The sequence below is a fragment of the Melopsittacus undulatus genome, chromosome 8, assembly GCF_012275295.1.
Source record: "Melopsittacus undulatus isolate bMelUnd1 chromosome 8, bMelUnd1.mat.Z, whole genome shotgun sequence".
Taxonomy (NCBI): domain Eukaryota; kingdom Metazoa; phylum Chordata; class Aves; order Psittaciformes; family Psittaculidae; genus Melopsittacus; species Melopsittacus undulatus.
Genome location: NC_047534.1, coordinates 45,862,127 through 45,887,409, shown reverse-complemented (window position 1 = coordinate 45,887,409; position 25,283 = coordinate 45,862,127). Strand labels below are relative to the sequence as shown.

General features: G+C 36.9%; 1 protein-coding gene across 2 annotated transcripts in view; it reads left to right on the top strand.

Annotated features, from left to right (window-relative positions):
* Positions 1 to 25,283, top strand: part of SLC4A10 (solute carrier family 4 member 10) — a 119,058-nt gene that overhangs the window by 9,606 nt on the left and 84,169 nt on the right. For both annotated transcript variants that reach the window (XM_005152655.3, XM_013129917.3), the window contains exon 2: positions 14,465 to 14,546. In XM_005152655.3, the coding sequence (XP_005152712.1) occupies positions 14,465 to 14,546 (82 nt within the window). The remainder of the gene's footprint in view (positions 1 to 14,464; positions 14,547 to 25,283) is intronic.

Below are 25,283 nucleotides of genomic sequence, written 5' to 3'. Positions count from 1 at the left end.
GAAAAGAAAAAGTATGCTCAAAGTAACAATACAAGCTTCTTAAAAAATGACAAACACTCCTTTCCAAAGAACCCAGACATCTGATCATCCAAGGTTGCAGAATAACACTTGACCAGGGATGTTGTTTACTCTCTTGTGTACTATGTCTTGAGAAGAATTAAGCAATCAGTATGCTATTCTGGCAGATGATCCATAAATACGATTAAAATTCCTGGGAAAACAGGGCTCAGATTAGTCCAGTTCTGCATTACTAAAGATTTATTAGTGTATGTTGGCATGAATTTCTAATAGTTATAGAGTGTACAAGTATCAAATGCCTCAACTGGTACTGCTTATATGGACTTGGCATGCAATATAAACTTCAGTGGATTAAATACTCTTCTAGTGTAACTATGTCATAGCAAATCATTCTTATCAATTAGAATTTTAAATCACCATGTGATTTGTTAAAACAACTAACGTGTGTCAGATAGGGTATATGGAACAGCTTCAGATATAGAAGTTTCAGGGTATATGAAAACAGGAATCAGGACAGTACTGTTTCCTTTCTGTTGTTTTTGATTGCTTTACTGGTACTTGATTATGCTTTCCGATACTTTTTCTGCTCTTATATCTGCCTGTGCCCAGACTACACTTTTGGTATTCTCTGTCCTTCCTCCCTTAAGTTACATCTGACTTTGGTTCAGCTTCCTCTCTGTGCTGTTCCTGTCACTTCCTTTTTTCCCACAGATGCAAAGCTCCTCATCTCCTCCATTATCTATTTTCTTGATGTGTTTGGAATGTTTCTGGTCTCAAAGAACCTGGAGATTGTCTTTTTGCCTCCTACTGTTCCCTCCAGCCCATAGAAGTATGTTCCCTTGTTTATTAACATGGCATCATCTATTATCTTTTCTGTGGAGACTGTTACTTCAACAATATCTTCTGTGAATTTAGGTCAGAGAAATTGGTACTTTGCTGTTATTCTTAAGCTCTGCCTGCTCCAAGCTTTATTTATTAATTTATTTAACAATAGAATTACCTTCTGTCTGTTTTGCTGATGTTTTTATGGGCTGTGTGCACACAACTCTACCTATTCTCATCTCTCTGACTTTCATTCATAATTTCTCACTCTTCAGTTTCCCTATGGATGACCATCCAACTCTGTAGCTGCCTTGGTGCTGTTGCTTCTCTTTTGAGTTGTATAACTGTGCCAAATCAGCTACACACTCAAGCTGGTCTTTTCTCTGCACTTGTTCTCTGAGTTCCTTTTCTGTGATAACTGTTTAAATGCTTTCACCATTTTTATTCTGCCTCTCTCCAAGAATGGGACTTTGTAAAACTTTTATTTTGTCTATCTTAATAACATCATTTCTGCTCATATTTCCTTTATTCATCTGTACTTTCCTCTATCAGCTTATCGGTTCCCTTCAAGCTCTGTTTTTTTTGTTCTTCTCATACAGTTCCAAACCCTTTTGACAATTCATGGTCCTGGCTGACTCCCAGTATCCACTTTCGCAGTTCCTAATGCCATCTGCCATGCTTCAGAGATACTGCTGACTATCTCTGGTGAAAATCTTTTGATTCTGTTGACTTTCTGCATTTCCTAATCTCTGGGATTTTTATCATCTGTTATGAGTATCTTTGCAGTTTTGCCAGTTCTATATTTTTGTATTAATCATATACATTCCATTCAGCTTATCTGTTCCGTCTCTCTCCATGTGAACTTCTTAAAACCAACCAACTAATGTTGAAATTCAAGCTTCCTCTTCATTTAGTGAAACAGACATTGAATTTTTGTTTTGTAGTCTTTGAACCTGTTGCAGTGAATCCATCCGTATCCCTATTCACCTTCTGACCTTCTGCTGTTCTTTTTTTTTCAGTTTCTCTTCTTGAATTGCTTCCCATACACAAGAAATCTGAGTCTCTTCATGTTAGGAAACCCAACACAAAACAACTCTCAATTTCAGAAGTTTCTATTCACCAGATTAGCATTTTACCCCTAGACCTCCCTCATCTCACCATACCCTGCCTATGCTTTGTATAATTGTCTTAATTACTTGTCTTCTAATGCCTTTCTAGAACTGCTCACTTCCGTTTTCTGTCTTTTGCACAGAAATTTATCTCACTAATGTTCCACTTCTTCCTGGAGGATTTCCAGGCTAGTCCTTTATTCTCCTCCACTCCATCTGTCATCTCTCTGCAATGCTATGTTGTAGTCTTCACTAGGTTTTGTTGTTCTTAGACATTTGTCATTTTGTCCTTGTTGATTCTCTTTCTTTTCAGACTCAGTTTGTTATTGGGTAGGTCTTCTCTGCCCTTCTTCCTCTTTTTGTCTGTAGGTGTGTGTTTAGATCTCTCAAGAATCCGTCCTCAGTCTTTGCATCTTCCTTCACATCTTACTTCAGCTAATGTAGCCATAAGCCTGGCTTCTTTATGCATCTCTGCTTTACTTTTTAGTGGTCTTCCTTCAATCCAGTTAAGCTGTACTTCATCTCAGAAAATTTTCTTGGTCTTTGGTGTTTATCTGAATATGATTGTGTCAGGAAGAATTACTGAGTTTTCTGTACTTTCCTCTTGTGCTGTTCTTGCACTATGCAGTTCTAAGGTCTGTCAGTTCCTGTTTGTCCATGTAGCCATAAATCAGATTGAAGGCTTGCTTGCCTCAACACTGTGATTGTTATGATCTCATTTGCCTGTCTGGTGCTAATACTTACAGCTTTGCTTTATTTAATTAGTGGTGTTAATATCATGTTCACTTACCATTCTGCTTACAACACTTGCTTTTTTGTCTATTTGCTCATCTTCTGAAATACAAACTTCTTTCTTTGAAAAGCATTAAATTTGCCTTCCCCTTCCCCTTCCAAGGGAGAGATTTTACAAGAAAGTTGAGTTTTGTGTTTTCTCTGCTGGTAGTGTTAGTTTTGATTTCCAAATGCCATTCTTTTTACAGTCATTAGTATACTTGCTCTTAATGTGCCCAATCTTTGTTCAAGGTCCTCCCCAAAACTCCTTCTGTAGTCTGTAAAGTTAAGTATAGCCTGTTAATGACTGGGCAGGTGTTAGTTGTGTGCATCTTGTTATACTTAGGTTGCCAAGAATTCTTAACTTAAGGCTATATCTTGTTTGTATTCTTACAAGCTATAATGTGTCTTTTAAATTATAGGACCATTGAAATAGTTATAAATAAGGTAATTTATTTGTAGTATTGACTATCACATCATGCATATATTTCAGTATATATATCAACAGAGCCCACAGACACTATTTTTCATTCTCCACACATGGTGTGTTCAATAACACTGCTAGTTAAAGAAAAGGTAGGCAGAATTTGCAGGTATAAGGGGGGGATGCTTATAAGGCCAAATACAGATCAGAAGGTATTATTATTTTAGTACCTATATTGAGATCCTGCCAGAAGAGGAGGAGCTTATTCTACTAAGCCTGATATAAGCTTGTAATAAATGGAAGACTGATCCAAGTAGCTTGTGGCATAATGTTTATGTGACAAGAATTTTCTTTTTTGTATTCATCACAAAGGAATCCTTTAAATAAAAAGAAACAATAAATAAATAAATACTGAATAAAAATTCCTTAATACAAGGAGATGGTGTTGTTTTGGCAAGGAAGCTATGAAAAGCATCTGCTGAATATTATTTTTCATCATTGTGCTTTTAACTGTTTTCACTTTAGAGTAGTATAGTGAAATACGAGTAGTGATATGTAATTCAGAAATCTCATTGCTTGTACCAATAATACTTGTTATCTAGTAATTTCTGCCGTTTTCTCAAAATACTAAGTACTGGGGCACTTAGATCAGGGAGATGGAGTCTGAAAGATGAAATTTAATGGGATACTAGTTACCCAGTAAATACATAAATAAACAAGTAAGTACTATGCCTGTGAGAAGGGCTGAAAAAAAAATTGCTTTGGAAAAGCTACCTTACCCTTACCAAAATGGGAATGCAGTCCTAACAGCCTTTCTATTCAAAATACTGTATCTATCACCACCAGAAAGAATCCCAAATTCTGAAGGAAGAGAGTAGTTATAGGTTAGCTAATACCCTTCAAAGCTCTGATGGAGATGATTTTATCTTCTCTTGTTCTCTGTCTACAGATGCATATGAGTCTGTCAGTTGAGTAGCATTATGAGAAAATAGACAATGAAAATGATGCTCTTTTCTAACAATAAAATCCTTCAATACAGAAGCACAAAACATGTATAAACTGTCAATGCCATGTTCACATTTACTTTCTACTGTATAGTAGTACTTGTCCTTTTTTCTTTCTAAAAGTTATGTTCTGTAATTTCTATATAAAGCACACTGTTAAAGCTGTATCAGTTGTTTCTAACTTTTTATTGCTTGTTTTTATTGTCAAATATCTTAACTAGCCTAGAACAACAAAGTCATGGAAGTGATGATGTTTAAAGCTTCCAGATTACAGCAGATGTGCAATACGTACAAGTCCAATTCTTAGATCTCTGAAAGTTAGGAAGACCAGTTGAAGTGTTATTTATAATTCATATTTACCTTTGATTCTTTGGCAGTGAAGTTCAAATTCCTGAATGTGTGTCTTGTGCGCTTGTGCTGTCTAGACTTTTAAACTGTACAGATGCCTCATTATTTAGTCCATTGTCATGATCACTTTCCCAGTATATTTTCACTGAGTCTTTGATATAAAAATTCTCTTTACAGTGCAGTATTTCATCTCCTGGGCAGAAGTGATGCACAAGTAACTTCAAAATTGGTATCTCAAACCTGTTTATTTGTCCTGTTACTTCTCAGAACACATCATCAATTTCATTATCTCACTTCTTTTCTGCCTTTTGCTTTTCTCCCCACTGCTTCTGCACTCTGTACTGCTTTTCATAATTCCTATGTGAATTAATTAGAGTATCTGAACTTTCAGGTAACAGATCATATCATCATTGGCTTGGAGGACATAATTATTTTTTATCTTTCTGAACAGAGTGGCTTCTGACTGTTTTCTCTGGCATTGCCCTCCCCAGTCACCATAGCTTCTTGATGCCCTGAGAGAGATGAATAGTGAGAGCAAAGATAATCAGAATGTCATTGTCTTATTATGAGATGGAGAGTTTTTTCTGGTCTTATGCTATGACTATATAGGCAGTGCAGAAGGCCTTTCCATTTCTGTTAAGGTAACTGTTTGTATGCAGCAGAGTATTTCTGGCTGATACAAATCTGTTTGTTTTTTTTTTTTCCAATCACATCAATAACTGTTGCCTTGGTAACAAAATCATTCGTGACAACAGGATCACATAGATCAACCTGAATCTTTGGAGAAGTACCGGGTCATTTGTTCTGGATTTTCTGCTGAAGTTACTCCATGATGATACAGATGATTTGGGAATTCTTCAGCCTAACCCCTGCATTTGAATTTGTAAATTTTGGCCAAGAAAAACTTGTCAGTTGTTTTCAAGGAAGTTATTTGCATGTTTCAATTTAAAAAACCCAAGTTAACCAAACACAATCATCTTTTCTCTTCTGGAGGATAATAGATCATATAGAAGACAAGTCTGAAAGACTACAGGAGTCTAATTTAATCTTCAGAAGTGCAACAGAAAATTGTATGGTGTTTTGAGTTGGGTTTGATGATAAAAGTGGGGTATGGATGATAAAAGGGCCATATTATTTTTCAGCACCTCAGTTAGGTTTGGTTTTGCTGCTGGTTGAGCAGTAGTATCACGAGTATTGGCAAACTTATTTGGAAGGTTAGTGGTGAGTTTGGCTATATATGAATTGTCACACTTGATCAAACTGACAGTCCATCTAGTTTACTACGCTGTCTCTCCAGATAGTTGTAATTTGACTGTTCTAAGTCAGTTTCCAGCCCATCTTCAGTGGCAGTCTACCTAAGGTCTTGCGTATCTGGTGGAAGCACACATCTCTTTGCATTGATTATTGAAGAAGTGGATGGTGATGTCATCTGTAGTTAAGACAACTTCAGTTAGCTACCAAACGTTTTATGGAATTAATCCTTGTGTTGCGCTTGTCAAGAGTGTTTCTCAGCTGAAAGTTGTGGATAGGTCTGAGAAACAGAAGAATCATTGAACATTATACTGGTGTTTCTGAGAGAAGGAGTTAATATATTATTGACCATTTGGGCTTGCAATCTCAAAAAAAATGATATGTTGAACTGTAGTTGGCATACATTTGTATGTAAAAAATGCAGACTCCAGACTACATGATTTTTGTGGCTGTAAAGAAAGACAAAAGTTCCTCTCTCCTGTGTTCTAGCTGCTAAGACAGATTCTGATAAGTTGGTCATGACCTCTTTTCTTCATTGCACATGCTACTTCCACATGAGTAGCTGCTGCAAGAAAACTGCCTTCTATAATTCTTTTCTCTGACCCTAGTTCTAGGTAAAGAAGTCTCAAACACGTTAACTTTTCTGAGCCTGAAGGCAGATCTTACGAGATGGGAATTGTATCTAACTTAAAACCCAATGTATCTTAATGCTGATTAAGAAACTAACAATTAATGTCATTTACATTTTTCCATTTGCTGCCCAGCATCTAATATCCTGTTGCATAGTGGGCTAAACTCAGCATGTTTAACTACATGGAAATAATGCTGTTATCTTGGATCTGTCCTAACCTGGCACTGGGCCAAGAGAGAGCCTAGACATGCTAAAAGTAAATCTCATTTGAGCTTTGGATAAAGTCCTTGCATCCATCTTCATGCTGTTGGACTTCTCTGTAGTAGCTGAGAGAGCCATTGCTGTGAATGAGAAAAGAGGATTTCAGCTAATGGGACTCACTGGAATGACATAAGACATTTGAATAATAATCACAGAGATAAGAAATAACCATGCCTCAGGTTGAAATCTGTGCTGTTCTTGCCTTCATAATTTGTGAGTATTTGACAGTGTAGTAAAGAAAAATATGAAGCAAAGGGAATAAAATCTCAGTCATGCAGATGTGACCCAGCTTAATTAGCAGCAAGGAACACTATTTTATTTATTCCGAGCTCTGGCTGAGCCTAGCAACTGAAGAAAGATTAGTTTACAAAACCAGCAGATGTGATACGGTAGGAAGGAAGAGGAGAAGTTAGGGGAATCTTAACATGACTGCAAGCATTCAAAAAACCACCATAACCTAGGTGCCTTCTTCAGGTTTTGTAAGGCGCTCAAATCGTTTAGGCATAGCTGATAATTGTACTCTGAGACACACAAAACATGACGAGCACAGCTGCAGTTAAATGTGCATGCTTCAAACAGGTACTGGAATCTAGAAAGAATTTAAGAGTTCATTGTTTCCTTATAATAGCCAATGCTCCAACAGGTTTATTGAACCTTAGTGGGAACATTGTGTGTGTGTGATCTCCTCCCCTCCTTTTGTTGCTGCAGTTATTGGTACAATAGGTGTATGAAGAATAGATAACGTAATATATTTGCCTTGCAAATGTAGGAAATATATTGTTTCTACCTAACATGGCTTTCTAAGTAAGATTAATTATAAAATGGTAGGGAAATATTTTAGTGATTATACATCCATTTATGCATCAGTTCTTATTGGCTGTATTACGTATAATGGTAAATGACTAGCACAAAGTAGATAAACACAGGGATTGCATATATTTGTGAGCATTTACTAGTCTGTAGAACCGCTTTGTGTTATTTGTGTGTGCATTTTCTGCTTGCGTTTCATATCATTAATTTTATAACAATAGTATGTGCTTAGATTTAATGTCTGCAGTGATTATGTATGTTTGTATGTATGTATGTTTACATGTTACAGGAATTGCATTATTACATGAAATGTGTGCTTAGTCTCAGGTCAGTAGCAAATGAGTTCTTTGGAGCCAGTGCTGATTAGTGCAATTTTTAGCAGCATTGCAGAAGATGGTATTTCTTTACTGAGCCATGCTAAACAATATCTTGGCTTTTGCTGTAAAAGGGAAAAGGGAAAAGGAGGCAGAGAAGGATGCTTCTATGCATATGAAATGCAGCCTTGGGGAAGATGCAAATCTGGAATGAAAACTAATTGCTTTCTATTTTGTTGCATAGCCTGGGCTATGTGGAGTATGGCTGACCAAAAGGAGTATGTGCTTTATGTTAACTAGTAGTGATTACTGCAGAAAGCTGCCACAAACCCAGACCTTATTGAATTATGAATGTGCTTTGATGGGTCTTCCTTGATAGGTGGATAGAGGGGGGAAAAGGATGATAATAGAGAAGCTAGTGGAATGGAAAAGCAATTATATTTAATCAGAAAGATAAAATTCACTGTACTTCATGCCTCAAAAGATTTCTAAATATGATTATAGGTAATATAAGTAATTAAATGCAATTATATCAAAAAGTTTGGATGTTAGGGTGTTTTTTCTTTTCTTCCCTGTGCTTGTCTTCAGAAAGTGAAAAGAATTGTAGCATCTAAATTGTGGGCATACATATTGTACACTGAACTAGTTTTGTGTGGCTGTGTCTGTTCAAGGGCAGTTTAAAGGACAAGGCTGAACATTGCAGTCACCAGTGATTTGCATCCTACAACAGGGAGTCATCCATCTACATATAAACAGCTTTTTAGCCATTTAGGTTAATTGTCTTTACAAGATAATTCCAATATGCTCTTGGCAGATCCTGAGTTCAAATAACTCACTTTTCTATATTTTTAATAATGCCATTTTTCTGAAATGTCAAGCTGAACTTGACAAAAGGATCTTAAAAATAGAAATATTGTGTTATGGTTCTGCAAAATAAATACAATACAAAACAATAATGCTGGAATATCTTCAGACTGGGAAGGTAATCATGGTGTGTATGTGATCTCTGGATAAGTGTTTAGAATTTCATTACTGACCATTTGAAAGCTGAATACACAAGGCTTACACCACTGACTTTATTTATTTCAGATTATATTTATCATATATATATCATATATTACAGAGTTCCATCTTTTGTGTTTAATGATAATACAAAATAACGAGAATAATTTTATATTCTAGCTTTCTATTGTTCATAGGAGTGCAGTATTTAATATTTTATGCTGACAGGCGTTTTTGAGTTCCAGATGGCATTGGAGAATTATGTAGGTTGTCTAATCATCAGTAAGTGGCTTATATGGAGAAGTAATTAATACCATGATTATTTTTCTTATGAGTCATCAGGTGTGTCATACATAATTTCTATTGAGGAAAAGATCAAAATGGCTTCTGTTCTGCTGTATAAAAGTATACCAAAAAGGATTCTTTTTGGTTATGTTTTTATTTGTGCTGTGGGTGTATTAAGAATGTAATTAAAAAGGAAAAGGATTTTACCTGAAGGTTTAAAAATGCTGAAAATTTTTCCGTAATATTAATACTCTCTGGAGCTGATCTTTGTGTTGTGTTTCAAAGGAAATCAATCATGCAGTTTATTGAAAACACTGACCAAATATCAGAGACAAGAAAATGAAAGTAGCCAGGTATGAAGAAAATTAGGTAGAAAGAAGCATTAAGAAAAGGAGTAATTTCTGTTTTTCCATGTAAAATGAAAATTTTAGTGCTGTCCATTGTTCAAAATATTGGCACCAAATACCGTACCAGTGGAGTAGAGTACCTACTAAGGGGAGGTCAGCAAGACATATTTATTGCAACTATTTAATAATTTTCTATTGTCCAAACAGTTTCCTGCTTCCTAATGTGTATTTATTGTTGTTCATTTACTCATTTTTATTTTCCATTTATGGTGTTGATGAGCACAGATGATCTTCAGTAAATGTTTGTGTAATGTTCAGGTAGCTTTTATGATACAAGCAATAGTGTCTTTTAAGATCATGCACTGGTTTTCCTTTTTTAGTAAATACATATAATAAATACATATAAAAATGCTTATAATAAAAATTGTGTGTACTGTCACTGACACTTTAATCTACCTTCTTGTCATCTAGAATATGAGGAATATGTCCTAATTCCATCATCCAGAAATATCCTGAACTTCTACAGATCTGTCTACATTAGCACATAGGTATTTAAAAATGCTTTAGCATGGATCCATCTTTGAAAGGTGATACTTCGCTCCTTCCATTCATCTACCACATGATGAAAGCACCAACATTTGTAAGAGCTATAACTAAACATGCCCCAAAGCATCTGTCATACAATGATGCTTCTCTACTTTTCTAAATGTGTGGTTTCTCTATTAATTAAAGTGGTCTGAGGTGTAGAAGGGTAGTGCATGGTTCTGGGAGGTGACAGGTTTAAGGGTCAACCTCTTTGCAACACAAGATGAATTACAGTTAGGGCTGTATCATAGCTGAAGAGGAAGCTTTGGGAAGCTTTCCAGGAGGTCATTTATATAGCTTTGAAATATCCTGGGTAGTGATCTTTATCAACACATTAGTAGAAAGGGCACTTTAGACATTTAAGTTTCTAAACCATGGGCCTTTCTATTCCTCCTGACTTAAAATTCCTGGCAACAGCTGCAGCCTCACTTTATACTCTGATAAGCAGGTTGTTGATCTAAGGTTGAAAAGCAGTACTCCTACCACCCATGGTGAACTTCTTCATTCATGATGGCATACCAAGAAGTGGAAGCCAGATGTCTTTGAAGGTTGTTGATTGCCTTTTAATTTTGTTCAAATACATGTTTCAGTGTTACAGTGTGTGATGGCACTGTGAAGGATTCAGAGGATGACTATTGTCTGCTTTTCTATACTCACCAGTGTATTTAAATTTCTAGTATAAGGAGACAAAAATAGTAACAACTATGTCTGTAAGACTCACTAAGTTAGGTTTCTCTGTGAAATATGTGCAGCAGATGCTGCTATGTGGTGAAGGTCATTTCAGCATTCATGTAAAAAATGTAAGAGGTGAAATCATGGACTGAGTTGCTGAGCCCTGGTCTCCAAGGAGTTTGTGGTTTCCACATGAAAGCCTCAGCTTTTACTTACTCTTTTATCCCAGATACATTATTTCTTTTACTGTGTGTTTGCTGATGTTTTATTGCTTTAGGGAAATAAAATGTTTGTACCTACATTTAAATAAACCATTGTGTGATAACTATATAAATCAATAAAATATTTACAAGTACGGTTAAAAAGAGAAGTGTTAGGTTGTTTATAAGTATATGTCATGTTTATTGTGCTCTGATTACAGCTTCACATAAATATAATTCTTCTGCAGATTGCTTTTGAATTAGTCTAATAGAATGCAAGCCCAGTATGTTTATTCTTATGTAAACTTTGTCCAGTTAAGTTGTCAAAGCTGTGCACCTTAGAAGTATTAGAAGGTATTAATATACACTGGTTTGATGAAAAAACCCAAAACACTTTATGCCTAAATGCTGATTTTTATCAGTCTGTTGTTTCCTATCGTATCTTCACGTGGGTAGAGTTTCCTAAATTGAATGATTTTCCACTTCTGTGGTGCTTTACAGTTCTGAAATGCTGTGTGAATATATTATAGCACAGAGCAGCCTGGTCAGGAAGGTAGGTAAGTAAGTATTATTATCCCTATTTTACAGATGGGGAAGCTGAGGCACAGAGATTAAGTGACTTTCCCAAGGCCACACAGCAAGTCAGTGGCAGATCCAGGATTAGCGCTCGGGGACTTCCTGGATCCCTCTCCCATGCTTTAAGCAGTAGACCACAGTGTTCACTGGACTCAGCAAGCAACTCATTGCAATAATGGACAGTTCCAAGGACTCATACCTGGTCAGTGTGTCCACACATTTTTTTGCAGACTCCTGCAATAAGTCAGTATGATTTGAATACCCTAGTGCTAGCAGATTTGTGCACTGTGTAAAATTTCTGACCTTCATCATCTTCAAAGAGGGCAAAAGGAAGAAGTGTTAGAATTCTGAAATAAACTTCACATGGCTGTGAAGCACTGAGTTTTCATGCTTAATTGTGATCCTGCTGAAACTAATGGGCAAAACTGCAGTGGATTCACGGCTTTGTTAGTATAGAGGTTGGTTGATTGCTTGGTACATTAAAAGTCATCCAGAGCATGAATTCTATCTTCCATGACTATAGTTAGTCTTGCCTACATTTTCAGTTTGAAACTGTCATTTATTGCAACACTTAAAAAGAATAATGTTACAGTTTTTCTGAAAAGGTAATAAAAAGCAGATTATCAACTGAAATTAAGTTTCTAGTCTCTAGTCATCATAGGAAAGTGTAGTGGATCTGCCACTATTTTTACTTGCATGGCAATAGTGTTTACCTCCAACTAAGATTAAGACCTAATTGCACTAAGCTAATAGTGAGCTCTTCCTTCCTGTCTCTCCTCCTCCAAGGAGGTAGTACAGGAATAACAGAAATTACTTCTAGATTAGATGCAGTGTGACTCTTGTACTGGTAAATGCAAGGTGGCTTTCATACTGCTCCCTGGGAAGTGAGAGTGTACAGTGCAAGGCCTGTTTAATTGGTCTTTGCTCAGAGTTTGACAAGTGAATTGGCAACAACACAATACTCCCAATTAAGCTGTTTTTCCCTATAATATTAATGGAATAAACCCACTTCTGAGAATGAGGCGAGACTGAGATTTGCTGTGACATTACAGGAAGAGGAGGCAGGGAAGCAAAAGATTGCCAGAAGCTGAAAATTGAACACATGGGAAAGGAGAAGTCAAAGTGTATGAGCATATTTTGATAAATATTAATGAATTAATTTGTATTTAATTTACTTAGATAATCTGTAAAGGCTTTAAACTGTCCAGTAATTTAATGTGTTCCCTGTTGTAAATTTATCCTAACATTGTTTCCATGAGGCCTTTTCAGTATCAGTAAAATACTGATGGCTGTCTTATACTAGAATAGCACTATTTCTGATATGGCTGCAGTACAAATACGGACTTTGGCATCCTGCCTAACCATTCACCCAGGGGCATGGCATCATGCCAACGTAATGAACGCCCAGTTGTGTCTAAACTGCTTAAAATAATGGATTCAGTTTTACCTAAGATGATAAAATGGTTTGTGTGATATTATACTGCCCTGGTACACCTTAATAGATTATTAAGTTCTAAATTATTAAAAGACAAACCAGTTTCAATAGAAGGCCTCTTCTCATTGCCAGATTGTAGTTACATACTATTATCTGTGGGAAAGCTCTAGTAAAGATACTGTAACACTCTAAGTCTCTCTTTCTTTCTTTAACAGCCCAGATGCTTGGAGCTGACACATTCCCAGGATTTTTCTATATAACATAGATACAGCATGATAGCTATTTTTAAAAAAAGAGAGGAGCCTGAAACAAAAAACTTACATCCGAAATGCATGACATCCAGCTCTAGATGTGAATCTTTTTGCCTGGAGCATCTGCTCTTTAAGGAGAGATGCTTATGTAGTTAATTTCTTGTTATATTTGGTCTCATTCTATATATAGATATAGATATTTAGCATGTAACATTGATATTCAAATTCCCTTGCTTCAGATTTCCATTAAAGTACGAATTTTGTATACTGGAATCAAGCAGTTCTAGTTCTAATATTGCTTACTAAAACTATTTTGCTAATGACAAGTAAATATGTATTCATGATACATTAGTTCATGTTTTTGTATAATTCATCCTTTTTTCTTCATCATCACTTACTGGAAACCATGCTAAAACATATTGTGAGATATAGGCTGTGCTTAGTAACTGTATTTTTACAATTGGTGATGTCAAACTCATAGTAAAGCCAGTATTTGTTTTAGCCCTGTTGCTGAAATCCTGAAAAATTTCTCCACTTAGGGAAATGTGATTTCCTCCCTTTCCCTCCTTCATGTCAGAAGTGACCATAATAACTAATTTCTGCAGCTTTTTTAGACTAAACATGGTACACTAATTCATCACGTGGTACATTTACAGTGCAGTAGAGAATAGTTAAAATGCATGTATGATCACAGTATAAAATTAAACAAGAAATATATGTTCTTAAGGAAGAACAGCTTCTCTCTGTTCTACTATTACTTTTTCTTTCTTCCTTAATTGTAATTACAGTTGGTATTTGTAAAGAAAAGTAAATCCTTTGCAATTCACCAGTAAGAAAAGTCAATTGTTTTCATGGTATTAAAGTATTCTTTCTTACCATGTTGCCAATAAGTATCATTCTCTAGCTTTGCCAAAGTATAGGGAGTGTTTGTGTTAATAATTTGGAAATTCTATATGTAGCTCAGGATCCTGGTCAAAAGACAAAAATATACGTGTAGTCCCTTTCTTCAAGAGTACAAGAATAAAGCTGTCTCTACCAGACATTTCTTTCCTCATCTCTTTCATTTTCCTATTGACTCATCTTTGTCTTAGTTCCCAGAAACCAGTGTTTATTCATCTTCTTGCAGGTTTTAACATTTCTTCACATGTCAGTTAGCTATAATCTTACTTCAGTAAAAACTGAGGCATAAAGAATAGATTTTAATAAGAAAAATTATATTCTTAAAAGCTTTTTTGTTCCTGAGTAGGAAAAATTAAATATTAAAAGCACTTTTGTTTCATAATACTATACAAGCTTCCAAATTTTCCAAATGAGAAGCAGCTTACCAGTTCTTTTTTGTGTTACACAGAGGAATGATGAAGAGGCTGTTGTGGATAGAGGTGGAACTCGCTCCATTCTCAAGACACATTTTGAAAAGGAAGATCTAGAAGGTGAGAGAAAATTTTTCTGTGCATTGCATTGTCTGTTTTTTTCTGAAGGTACTGAAATGCAGTTGCTGTGTGTAAACTTACTTTGAGCAGGGATACAAAAAGAGTGAACAAGAGAGTAGAATCTTATGATTAATTTTAAAAAGAGAAATATTACTGTCTTCTCACACTGGTGCTCAGATAGAGATGATGGTGAAAAGAGTTGGTCGGTTCTCAGTAATCTATAAGCAAGTCCTGTCAGCATGTGTGTATGACTTTAGTTAAGTCTTTCTACCTTTAAGTTTCAAAATATGTAAATGCAAACAGGATTGATGATTTAGGATGTATAATGGCTTCTACACTTGCTTTACTGTCCCCATGTAGTTGCCTAGCCACCTCTCCAGCTGAACAGAAACATTCTGAAGTGACACAAATCGTATAGATACTTGGTAATACACACTCCAGAAACCACCTAATGTCATGTAGAAGAAAGTGAGAAGTTGTGAGAACTGTCTTATCATATTGGCCTAATAATTCAGGTAGTCTCAGAGTCGCATTTCACTTTGTTTAGTGGATCTCAAACTTATTCTGTACTTACACTGTTGCATGAAGTTGTATAACACCCCTTCTTCCCCCAGATCAAAACTACTGGATGAAACCGAATTTCTGTTGCATGTATAATATCCCATCCCAGAGACTGGAACTTACTGATTTTAATTATTAGCTTCTTGTGGTGGGATGTAGAAGGTTCTTGTCTTTGTCATACACAGCCACAAGAAACTAGCCAAAGTGAAATACTGAGATCTGGAGTGTTTTTGAACTTCCTACATCTGAAAAGTTACCTGCCTCATGTCTAAAGAGAGTTATCTCTATCTGTGCATGAGCTCAAGCTTTCTAAATGCCTGCCCTTGATTACTTCATCATATTTTTTTAATTCTTTCACTCTGGCTGTATGAATTTCGCATTCTCTGCTACATGATGGCCATATTGATGATTTCAAGTGAATATCAACATGATACACAGCAACTCCCTGGTTTGCTTCCCTCAGCAGTGCCTTAAAAAGCATTTTGAAAGGGGCCTGGATGTGTTAGTCTGTATGAGGTAATCTCTTACAGAAGGATGTGTCACTCAGTGTAGTATGTATAAGACAGGCAGCTCTCTGCTCAGTCTGTGGCAAGTCTGTGTACATGCAAGGCTAGATCTCAGGTAACATGTTTCCAAAGTGGCATTTAGGGTTTTTTGGTGTCTTCAGGGGTAAATGGCTACCAGTGGATCAGGCTGGCAATGGCAGTTTTGAACTTAAGAGCACAACCCCTTTTTTGAATCTCACGCTTAGTCTTCTGTAGTATTCAGTCCCTTGATGCTCTTGCAGGGGGGTTGGACTAGATGATCTTTCAAGGTCCCTTCCAACCCTTGGGATTCTGTGATTCTGTGATCATGTCTTCGGACAGAGTGAAACTATTGTATCTGGTGTCCTTAGAGAAACATCTGATGGAAGAAAGCAGGCTCCCTGCCTTTCTTCTCTATAATGCTGATTCACAGATTTTTTTTGTTGGGTTATCCAACCCCAAAAAATTCCTTTTGCCATCATTTTACTGTTGATGGTAAGGTGGCATTATAGAGATGTACAGCCTTCTAGAGAATGACATCTTTAAGTCAGTCACATGGGTAGACTCAGCTGTTAAGGAAATCAGGATGACTGTGATGTTCCACATGTGATTTTATGGAACCTAAAGCTTCATCTCAAAATTTGAATAAGTATGTAGTTTAAAAATGTTGTGGTTTAAGCCCAGCTGATAACTCAGAACCACGCAGCCGCTATCTCACTTTCTCTATGGAATCATAGAATCATAGAATAGAATTATAGAATAGTTAGGGTTGGAAAGGACCTTAAGATCATCCAGTTCCAACCCCCCTGCCATGGACAGGGACACCTCACACTAAACCATATCACCCAAGGCTTCATCCAACCTGATCTTGAACGCTGCCAGGGATGGAGCATTCACTACCTCCCTGGGCAACCCATTCCAGTACCTCACCAACCTAACAGTAAAGAATTTCTTCCTTATACCCAGTCTAAACCTCTGCTGTTTAAGTTTGAACCCATTACCCCTTGTCCTATCACTACAGTTCTTAATGAATAGTCTTTCTTCCTCTCTGGCTCCTAGTGGGATGGGGAGGAGAATCAAAAGAATGTAAACCACATGGGTTGAGATAAGAACAGTCCAGTAACTAAGGTATAACACAAAACTACTGCTGCTACCACCAGTAATAATCATAAGGGAAATAACTAGGGGAGAGAGTATAAGACTAAAAAGGGAAGGGCTAAAAAACCCAGTAAACACAAGTGATGCACAGTAAACACAAGTGATGCACAATATAGTTGTTCACCACCCACCCGCCCAACTTGAGCAGCAATCTGGGTCTTCCAGGTGACCCCCCCCAGTTTATATATTAGGCATGACGTGCTGTGGTATGGAATACTCATTTGGCTAGTTTGGGTCAGGTGTTCTGTCTCTGCGTCCTCCCAGCTTCTTGTGCCTCTCTTCACTGGCAGAGCATGAGAGACTGAAAAGTCCATGACTGGGGTAAGTATTACTTAGTAGCAACTAAAACATTGGTGTGTTATCAGCATTGTTCTCAGGCTAAAGGCAAAACACAGCACTATACACACAGGAATATAAAGATAAATAGAACTGTTACAGCTGAACCCAGGACAAAAAACTATTTAATTGCTATTTTTCGCCACCATCTTGTATATATAGAATTGCTCCTGTAAAATATCAGTGAAATATTCTTTCAAAAATCTGCCTCTAGGGTATTATCAATAGAAATCAGAACATGACTGTGACACTCCCCCAGTCTTTCCATGAGTTTAAATTGTTTAGAATACTGAAACATTCTGTAGCTAGCCAAAGAGTCTGCTTTCCTTTAAAATAAAATCACACTGCTCCCTAATGTTCTAACAATCTTTCAATATAGAATCCTTCATAATGCGGTTAGCTTTCTCAGATAAATTTCATGTCCAATCTAAGATCAGATCAGTGTGTGTATAAATACATAACTGCATCCAGAAATACCAAGTGACATAAAAAGATCATAAAAGATTGTAAATTTTAATATCCAGTTGCTGTTAATAGCATGTCCATTTGTTTTGCAGGACATCGAGGCACTTTTCCCTCTGGAAGCAGTGGATGTGACTCACAAATGTCACTTTCTTATTTTTATCCAATGTACATTGTGTTGGGTTCTGCTGAAAGCTTACCTTTTTCATAATGACATAACAGATATAAAATATGAAATTATATAATCAGGTGCTAATTGCATAGCTTAGTAAAAATCTTATAATTAGATAATTAATATGTATTATCTAATTAGTTCTTTGACAGACACTTAATTGGATTTATGTTTTAAAAATATAAATAGCTAGTTACTGAATATTCTAGCAAAGACTAGTTTTGACAGGTTTTAAGTTTAAATAGCACCATAACAGCAACATCGCAAACCTGCAATTCATATGAAGAACTAAAGGTTCTTTAAATCTGAAAATCAATATTCTATTTCTTCCTATTAAATTTTAACATTGTAAGTATTTTTCTATATTTTAATTTTAGACTATCAGCATTCAAATGTCAGAAATACTGATTAAATGTGTACTGAAATGTCTATCTGAAATTTCTTGGCCTAGCAAATACTTGTATTTTGGGAGAACTATTCTGCAAATATATTGCAAGTACATATCTTGCTGAAAGCATGAAAATATCCTGGTGATTAATGCTGCCTGGAAGAACATCCACAAGACCAGAATTTTGCCTTGGTCTCTTTTGATCAGTGTTTTTATCTTTCCTGAGCAGTATAATGAAAATCTGGGGAGACAGGACAGGAACTGCAGTACTTAGAGGAACAGAAGAGGTGTGGTGCTCATCTTAGTGCCAGTAATGATGCTTGCAGTGTGTACTTCGAATTGTATCATTTTATTTAAGTGCTTCAGAAGTAGACTGTTTGCAGAACTTTGGCATTCAGATTTTCAGCATGGATGATTTTTAGCATGTAATTCATTTTTGCTTGTGGTTTAGTGGGACGTGTCCCTGCCCATGGCATGGAGGTTGAACTAGATGATCTTAAGGTCCTTTCCAACCGTAACTATTCTATGATTCTATGATTCTATGCTGAGTTGTAAGGTCAAGATCGGTCGCTAATGCCAAAGAGGTCATATGTCTGACTGTTGCGTTAGTGAAATGACAGAGAAGGCATTTCTAAAAACAAACCAACAAGCCTGTCTCCCCTGGTTTTGATCACATACTTTGCATGTTATCTTTCAATGTGTGCGCAGATCAGTGGTGAAATTCCTAAACGAGAATTGGGCACTGATTCTGGATAGTAAAGTACTTAATTGCAAAAGGACAGGTTGTACATGTACCTGAACTGGGAGCAGGTAGGCAAGTTTTCATAAACAGATGTGCACAGTTTCACTCAGCTTACTCCCTGTTGTCATCTCTGGCTGTCTGCCATTGCTTCAGTGGATGTTCAGTAGTAACAGTTTTCTGACAAAATGTGTATACCTACTTTTTCTCTCATAGATTGAAAATGTTTGGATTGATCTCCATGTGTTGCAACTTTTGGACTATATAGGTATGCAAAAGGATTGGCACTAAGTGTACTCTCACTAAAGGATTTTGCTTACAGCCACCATATTACCTGAGAATGAAAGTGACTGTTCTGTAGCTGTTGTCATTAGTGGTGTTCAGCTGCAGATCCTGGATTTTTGTGGCAGGATTTCAGAACTGCTGTGGTTTGAGAAGAAGCTTCAATAGAGAGATAACTGAAGACAGGATTATTATGTGGAGGTTCAGGGATGAATTCTGGCTCTGTTGAGGGAAATCACAAAATGATCCTTGATTCAGAGAAGTCAAGATTTTGCTTAAGCTTTTTATGTTTCATACATTTTATCTGCCTAAGTGGTGTGGGAAGAATTTGTCTCATGGGAAATCAAGTTTGTCATCTTTCATGTCTCTCAGGATACATAACACACTGTATCCAAGTATATAAATTGCTGTACATCAGATTATTCATTCTGACACTTTTGACAAAATTTAGATTATGTGGACTGATTACTGAAAGTCACAAAAGACTTCAAGCTAAATTAGGAAATAAGCAACCCTGAATAGGATGCAAAAGCTGAGGATTTAAACTTAATAAACGAGAAATTAATTCAAAATGTTACGCATGCTTGTAGCGATATTTTGTATTTAACAGCCTTCATAAAGATTAGTTTTGGTAGTAGATTTTGTTCTGCTGACCAAAAAAAGAGAAATCCTGGAGTATTATTCTCTTTCAAAAATGGTTATTTTAGTTATTATTACTTTCTAGATTTCTTCCAGTTTGTGACAGTAATTTAAAAAAGCATTTTAATGACAATTTCAATATACACAGTTAAGGTTAATATATGTAAAGTCATTGTGATAGAACTCTAATCTCCCTGTATTACTTAGTGGAAATATGAATGGCTTCAGATCCTGAAGTACCTTTTTATTCTCAGAGACTGGACATTTTTTATAGAAATAACATGACAGTGAACCTGTCTGCCACTAACATTATTTACCTGAGAGTTAATAGCAGCTCACAGGACTGAGAGGAGATAGATCTTATTAACCTGCTGGCTTTGATTCAGCATTGCCCCCATGTAGAAGCAAGTCAGTTACTAGTCCTGCTTGGCTAGACAGGAACACTGACCAAGATCAACCCTCCCCTTGACTGACAGGTTGGTATAGCTTATTGTGAATAATTTTTTTACCCCATCAGTACAGATCCCCTCTCCAAGCTTCCTTGCATCTGCTTCCCTTGGGTGCCCTCTTCATCCTAATGTGCACTCTCACCTGCCTATGCTCCTTGTTTCAATGTGTGTTAGACTTAGAGGGGTAGCATATAAGCTGTGGAAATAAAGAGTTGGAGAAAGATTCAAGTTAGTCTATGCCTGTAATGTCAGCTTTATAAGCATGAAATTCTCTCATTTTATTGCCTGTGAGGTATTATGTGCTCTAGTTTGTTCCATTTGTCATTTCTAAGGCACATCTTTATTTTTGGCTCTGTTTTCCTGTGTCTCTCAATATTTGTCAAGATCACATGTTCTCCTGAGCTATGCTTGCACTCTTGCCTTGGCCATCACCTGGAATCATAGAATGGGTAAGGTTGAAAGGACCTTAAGATCGTCTAGTTCCAACCTCCTTGTCATGGATCAGAACACTACCCACTAGGCCAGGTTGCTCCAGGCCTTTGGCAGCCTTTTCTAGTGCCTCACCACCCTCACAGTAAAGAATTTATTCCTTATATCCAACCTAAATCTCCCGTGTTTCAGTTTGAATCTCTTACTCCTTGTCCTGTTACTACAGTCCTGATGAAGAGTCCCTTTCTGGCATCCTTGTAGGCCCCCTTCAGATACTGGAGGGCTGCTGAAGGTCTGCACACAGCTTCCCTTCTCTAGGCTGAACAGCCCCTATTTTCTTAGCCTGTTTTCATGTTGTCCCTTCACATGGATCTCTTGTCCCTTGTTTGTGGGAAGATGGTTCACCTTGAGGATTCATGAATAACTCTGCAGGACATGTTCACATTCTGTGTGTCTGAGACCTGATCTTGTGACAGGAATATGCACACCATACCTGGACTGCTCTGGAGCAACGGGAGGAAATTGGGAATGAACATAAGTACAGTTAAAAAGACTTTTTAACCCAGCCACAACCTGGAAAAATGTTCCGTTAAAAGGAGAGATGTGTGGCGAGGGCAATGATTGATGGGGGCTCTTTGAAAGGTCCTTAACTTTAATGACTTCAGTGAGATGCTCTTATCCTTCATATTCAGTATGTCCTTAATGCTTGAGCTAGGGATGTTGTTTATTCTTTTTTCTATATAATTTCTGCTGTAATTGAACCAAAAATATAAGTTGCATGCATGATGTAAAGTTTTTGTGAAGGCTTTCTTGGCAGTTCCTCCAAATTACAGCATGGCAAACAGGTGAAAAATGTCCCTTGAGCAAACCATAACCACAAATAGCAATGTGACTGCTGGTTTAGAAAGTACTGCTTTTGTGCTTTCTGCTTTCTCTATAGCTCTGCCTCCCTTCTGCACTACAGTAACGAATCATGAGTCATGTATTGTCTACTCCTACACAATTCACTATAATCATGTTTTCTTCTATAAGGAAGGACTGCTGGATTTCTGTCTCTACTCACTGTTCATTTTTGAGAGGATGGAAAATTGTATTAGGTTCAGCTGTAGCTGGCAATACATAAAAGAGGTTTCAAAGCACTCCTTCCAGAGGAGGAAGAAACCCCTCCAGTCCTGCTGAGGTCAGCAGTGATTTGAGACTTGGCTCAAACCACTGGCAAAATATTCTCTCTCAAGGCATCTTGACTTTGAAGTGTGTTTCCTTAGTAGGTCACAGAAGTCTGCCTTTCCTCCTTCTGGAGGTGTTTCAAGACCCATCTGTTCTGTTATCTGCCCCTTCACGTCATGCCTGTGAGCAGGGATCTGAAGGGCTTGGTCTCAGTAGGTGCCTAACACAGATTCAGAACCTTCCAGGTTTAAGGCAGCACAGGCAGATGTACCATGTGCGCCTGGCTCTCACAAACATTCACATCCAGGGCAGTCACTTTTTATGCAGTAGTTATTACCTTGGCTGGTTCACTAAGGAGCAATTAAAGTACCTGCTTGAGTCCCACATGAATGGTGTAGCACAGAGGCCTATGGAACCTTTACTGGTGGGGAAACAGGGAGGTGAATGTAGATTATATGTTTTTTTTTCCTACCAGATGGCTGTGTGTTTTCTGTGTTAAATTTGTGCTTGGAAGAAGAATGGGAGGCACTGGGGCAAAAATACCTGTACTCTTAGTGTTCCATTAAAAAGATCTTAATTCCTCTAAATTAAGGGAAACATTTAGAATCCTTTTCTCTCAATCTCCATTTTCTGTTGCAATGCCACATTCATTGAAACAATTCTAATGAGATTTCCGGAAGTTTCTAAGTGAAGCCATCAAGCACCATAATTTATAATGGATGCATCTTTTCAAGGCTTTAGAAATCCCACTACGTTTCCTTTCCTTTAAATTTATTTAATGAATAAGATAAGTGGCTAGGGCAAGCTTCTGTTTTAATGACCCAGAATGCCAGGTTCTGAAATCCAGTTTTAGATGTTTTATCTGTAATTTTCAAGGGTTGTGCAGAAAGTATTTTATTTTCTGAGACTGCCTTTTTAGATTGGTAATTTAATATTGGGATCTTAAAATAAAATTTAGGTGTAAGGAAATATTTCTTCTGTGGAATACAGTAACCCTAAACAACCCTTCTACTTAGATTTTATTCTGAGAAATATCTCTAAAAGATATATTCGTATTAATGATGTATATTTCATACCTGTCTTCTCTAGGGCGTAGAATTCTTACCTCTGCAAAGTGGAGGTATTTATAGCACTGTACATTTCTTCTTCAAAAGTTTAGGGGAAATCCTGATTTTTACATATGCTATTATATACTTCATCTGTATGAAAATTAAATGTAATTAACATGATTCCTTTAAAATATTTTGTAATATAATTTGGGTTTGTTAATATAATCCTATGAAAATTAGAAAGAACACTTTGTAAAAATAGTCATTATGCCTTAAATCCTTAAAATAAGTGTTTTGATGCTTTGAAGGTAAAACACAAGGGGTCAAAGCCTCTTATACTACAAATGCATGGATTTGAACTAACTTTATATTCTGGGTCTTGTTCCCTAGCTATGTGCAATTTGATTAAAACCAGTCTTTTTTTAGAAGCAGTATTTATACAATTTAACAGTGGACAGATAACATTGTATAAAGGTGACATTGCAGAGCAGGTCAATTCACGGTATTGCCTTTCATTAATAAGCTTTCAGACTATAGATAATATTTTATAATAATTTATTTTCTCAGAGGTTCAGTTTTCAAAAATTATTAGCTCCTAAATCCTAATACTTAAAATACTTAAGCATGTGTTTATGTTTGGTTTTCCTAGAGGCACATCTGGAATAAATCAGTATTTTAGTTCAGAGTGTGTTTTTTCAGGAAAGTCATAGTCTTTCCATGATAAAACTCTATTGTTGTAATTGATGTATTGTGGTAAGGTTAGTTGAAAAAGCCCAGGAAGACCATAGGATAAATCCTATGGCTCACTGATATCTAACCCACCTGACACAGGCAGGGATACCTTCTGCTAGACCAGAGTGGTCAAAGCCCCGTCCAACCTTGCCTTTAACACTTCTGGGGATGGGCCAGCCACAGCTTCTCTGGGCAACCTGTTCCATTCTCTCACCAACCCCATAGTAGAGAATTTCTTCCTTGTGTCTAATCTAAATCTACCGTCTTTCAGTTTAAAACCACTCGCTGTTGTCCTGTCCTACATGCCCTTGTAAAAAGTCAACCCGTTCTAGTGCTTCACTGAACCTTGTGAGGATCTAGATTCTTCTCTATGTTTATTGAAATTATACCTTGATAGATTGGCCTCAGTAGATTCACACAGAAGGAAGAAGATCCATTTTGCAATTTCTTGGTTATCCATTTCAGTTTCCAGGTTCCTGTTTTCATTTTCAGTGTGAACCAGTTCTTTCTGCATAGGGAAAATTGTTGTGGTATTCAGACATAGGTGAATGTTCTGGCATTTTAGGACCTGTTTTCTAATTCACTGAATAAAGAACAGTCTGGACTCAGGTCCTGGATTCAGCCCTGGAAATTAATGTGTGTGAACCTGAACCTGCATTTCCTGATGCAGGTACAACCTGAGCATTGAAGTGGCACAGAACTTCAATTATGCATTGAAGGATCATCATGTCCACTTCTATCACAAAGCAGCAGGAATGTATTAAATTACTGAATTTAAAAAGCAATATAACTACACCTCTGGAAATTATTAATCTTAGGGAAGATAACCCGATTCCTTTCAAAATGTTTTGGGTTTCTTTTCTCCCCAAGGAACGGGACAAGGAAGTGTTGAATACTACATTACTGTCCTTTGGTATCTTTTTAATGAATTCTTTTGATGGAATAGATTTTTCCTTATTTCATGAACTACTGGTTGCAATGTATTTGAGAGACACCAAAGCCATCAGTTCTTGTTAAACCCTTTTTCGGGTTAAATGTAATAAACACAAAGAAAGAGGTGTCCAATAAATATTAAAAAAATCCAAGAATTTCAGTTCATGGTCTTTGCTTCTGAAAAATCTCCTGACGCTACAAGAATAGTTTCCTAAAAATTGATGCCTCTGCTTTCTAGTCTCCTCTGCATGCATCAAAGTTGAGGAGGTAACTGGTGTGGTGTCCAGGCCTTTTCTCCAGCTTTTTTTTTGGCTCCATCTTTGCAGAGAATTCCTATGGGCTTTGAATTTGTCTGATGTGTTGTGACAAATGCTGCCTTGCTCTGTTTTCTGTCCCTGCTGGAGTCTCCATGGGTTAGAGATCACATGCTACCGTAGCTTAATGTTCTTGACCTTTTTCAGATGATTGACACTGCTGAATGATTACAGCAAAGAAGCAATTATCCACTAGCTGTGTTATGCTTATTTCAAGAAGAAAATAAATGTTATTTGAGATGAGTAATCTGGACTGTGTCTTTCTGCTGAGTAACAGTAGGAGACTTGCCTGTTATGATTCCTTTCCCATTTGTTCTGTTTTGTGGTACTTTGTGATTGCTTCCCTTCTGCTCTCTCCCTCCTAAATGATTTACTGTGCTCTGATCCTGTTATCCCGCATAGC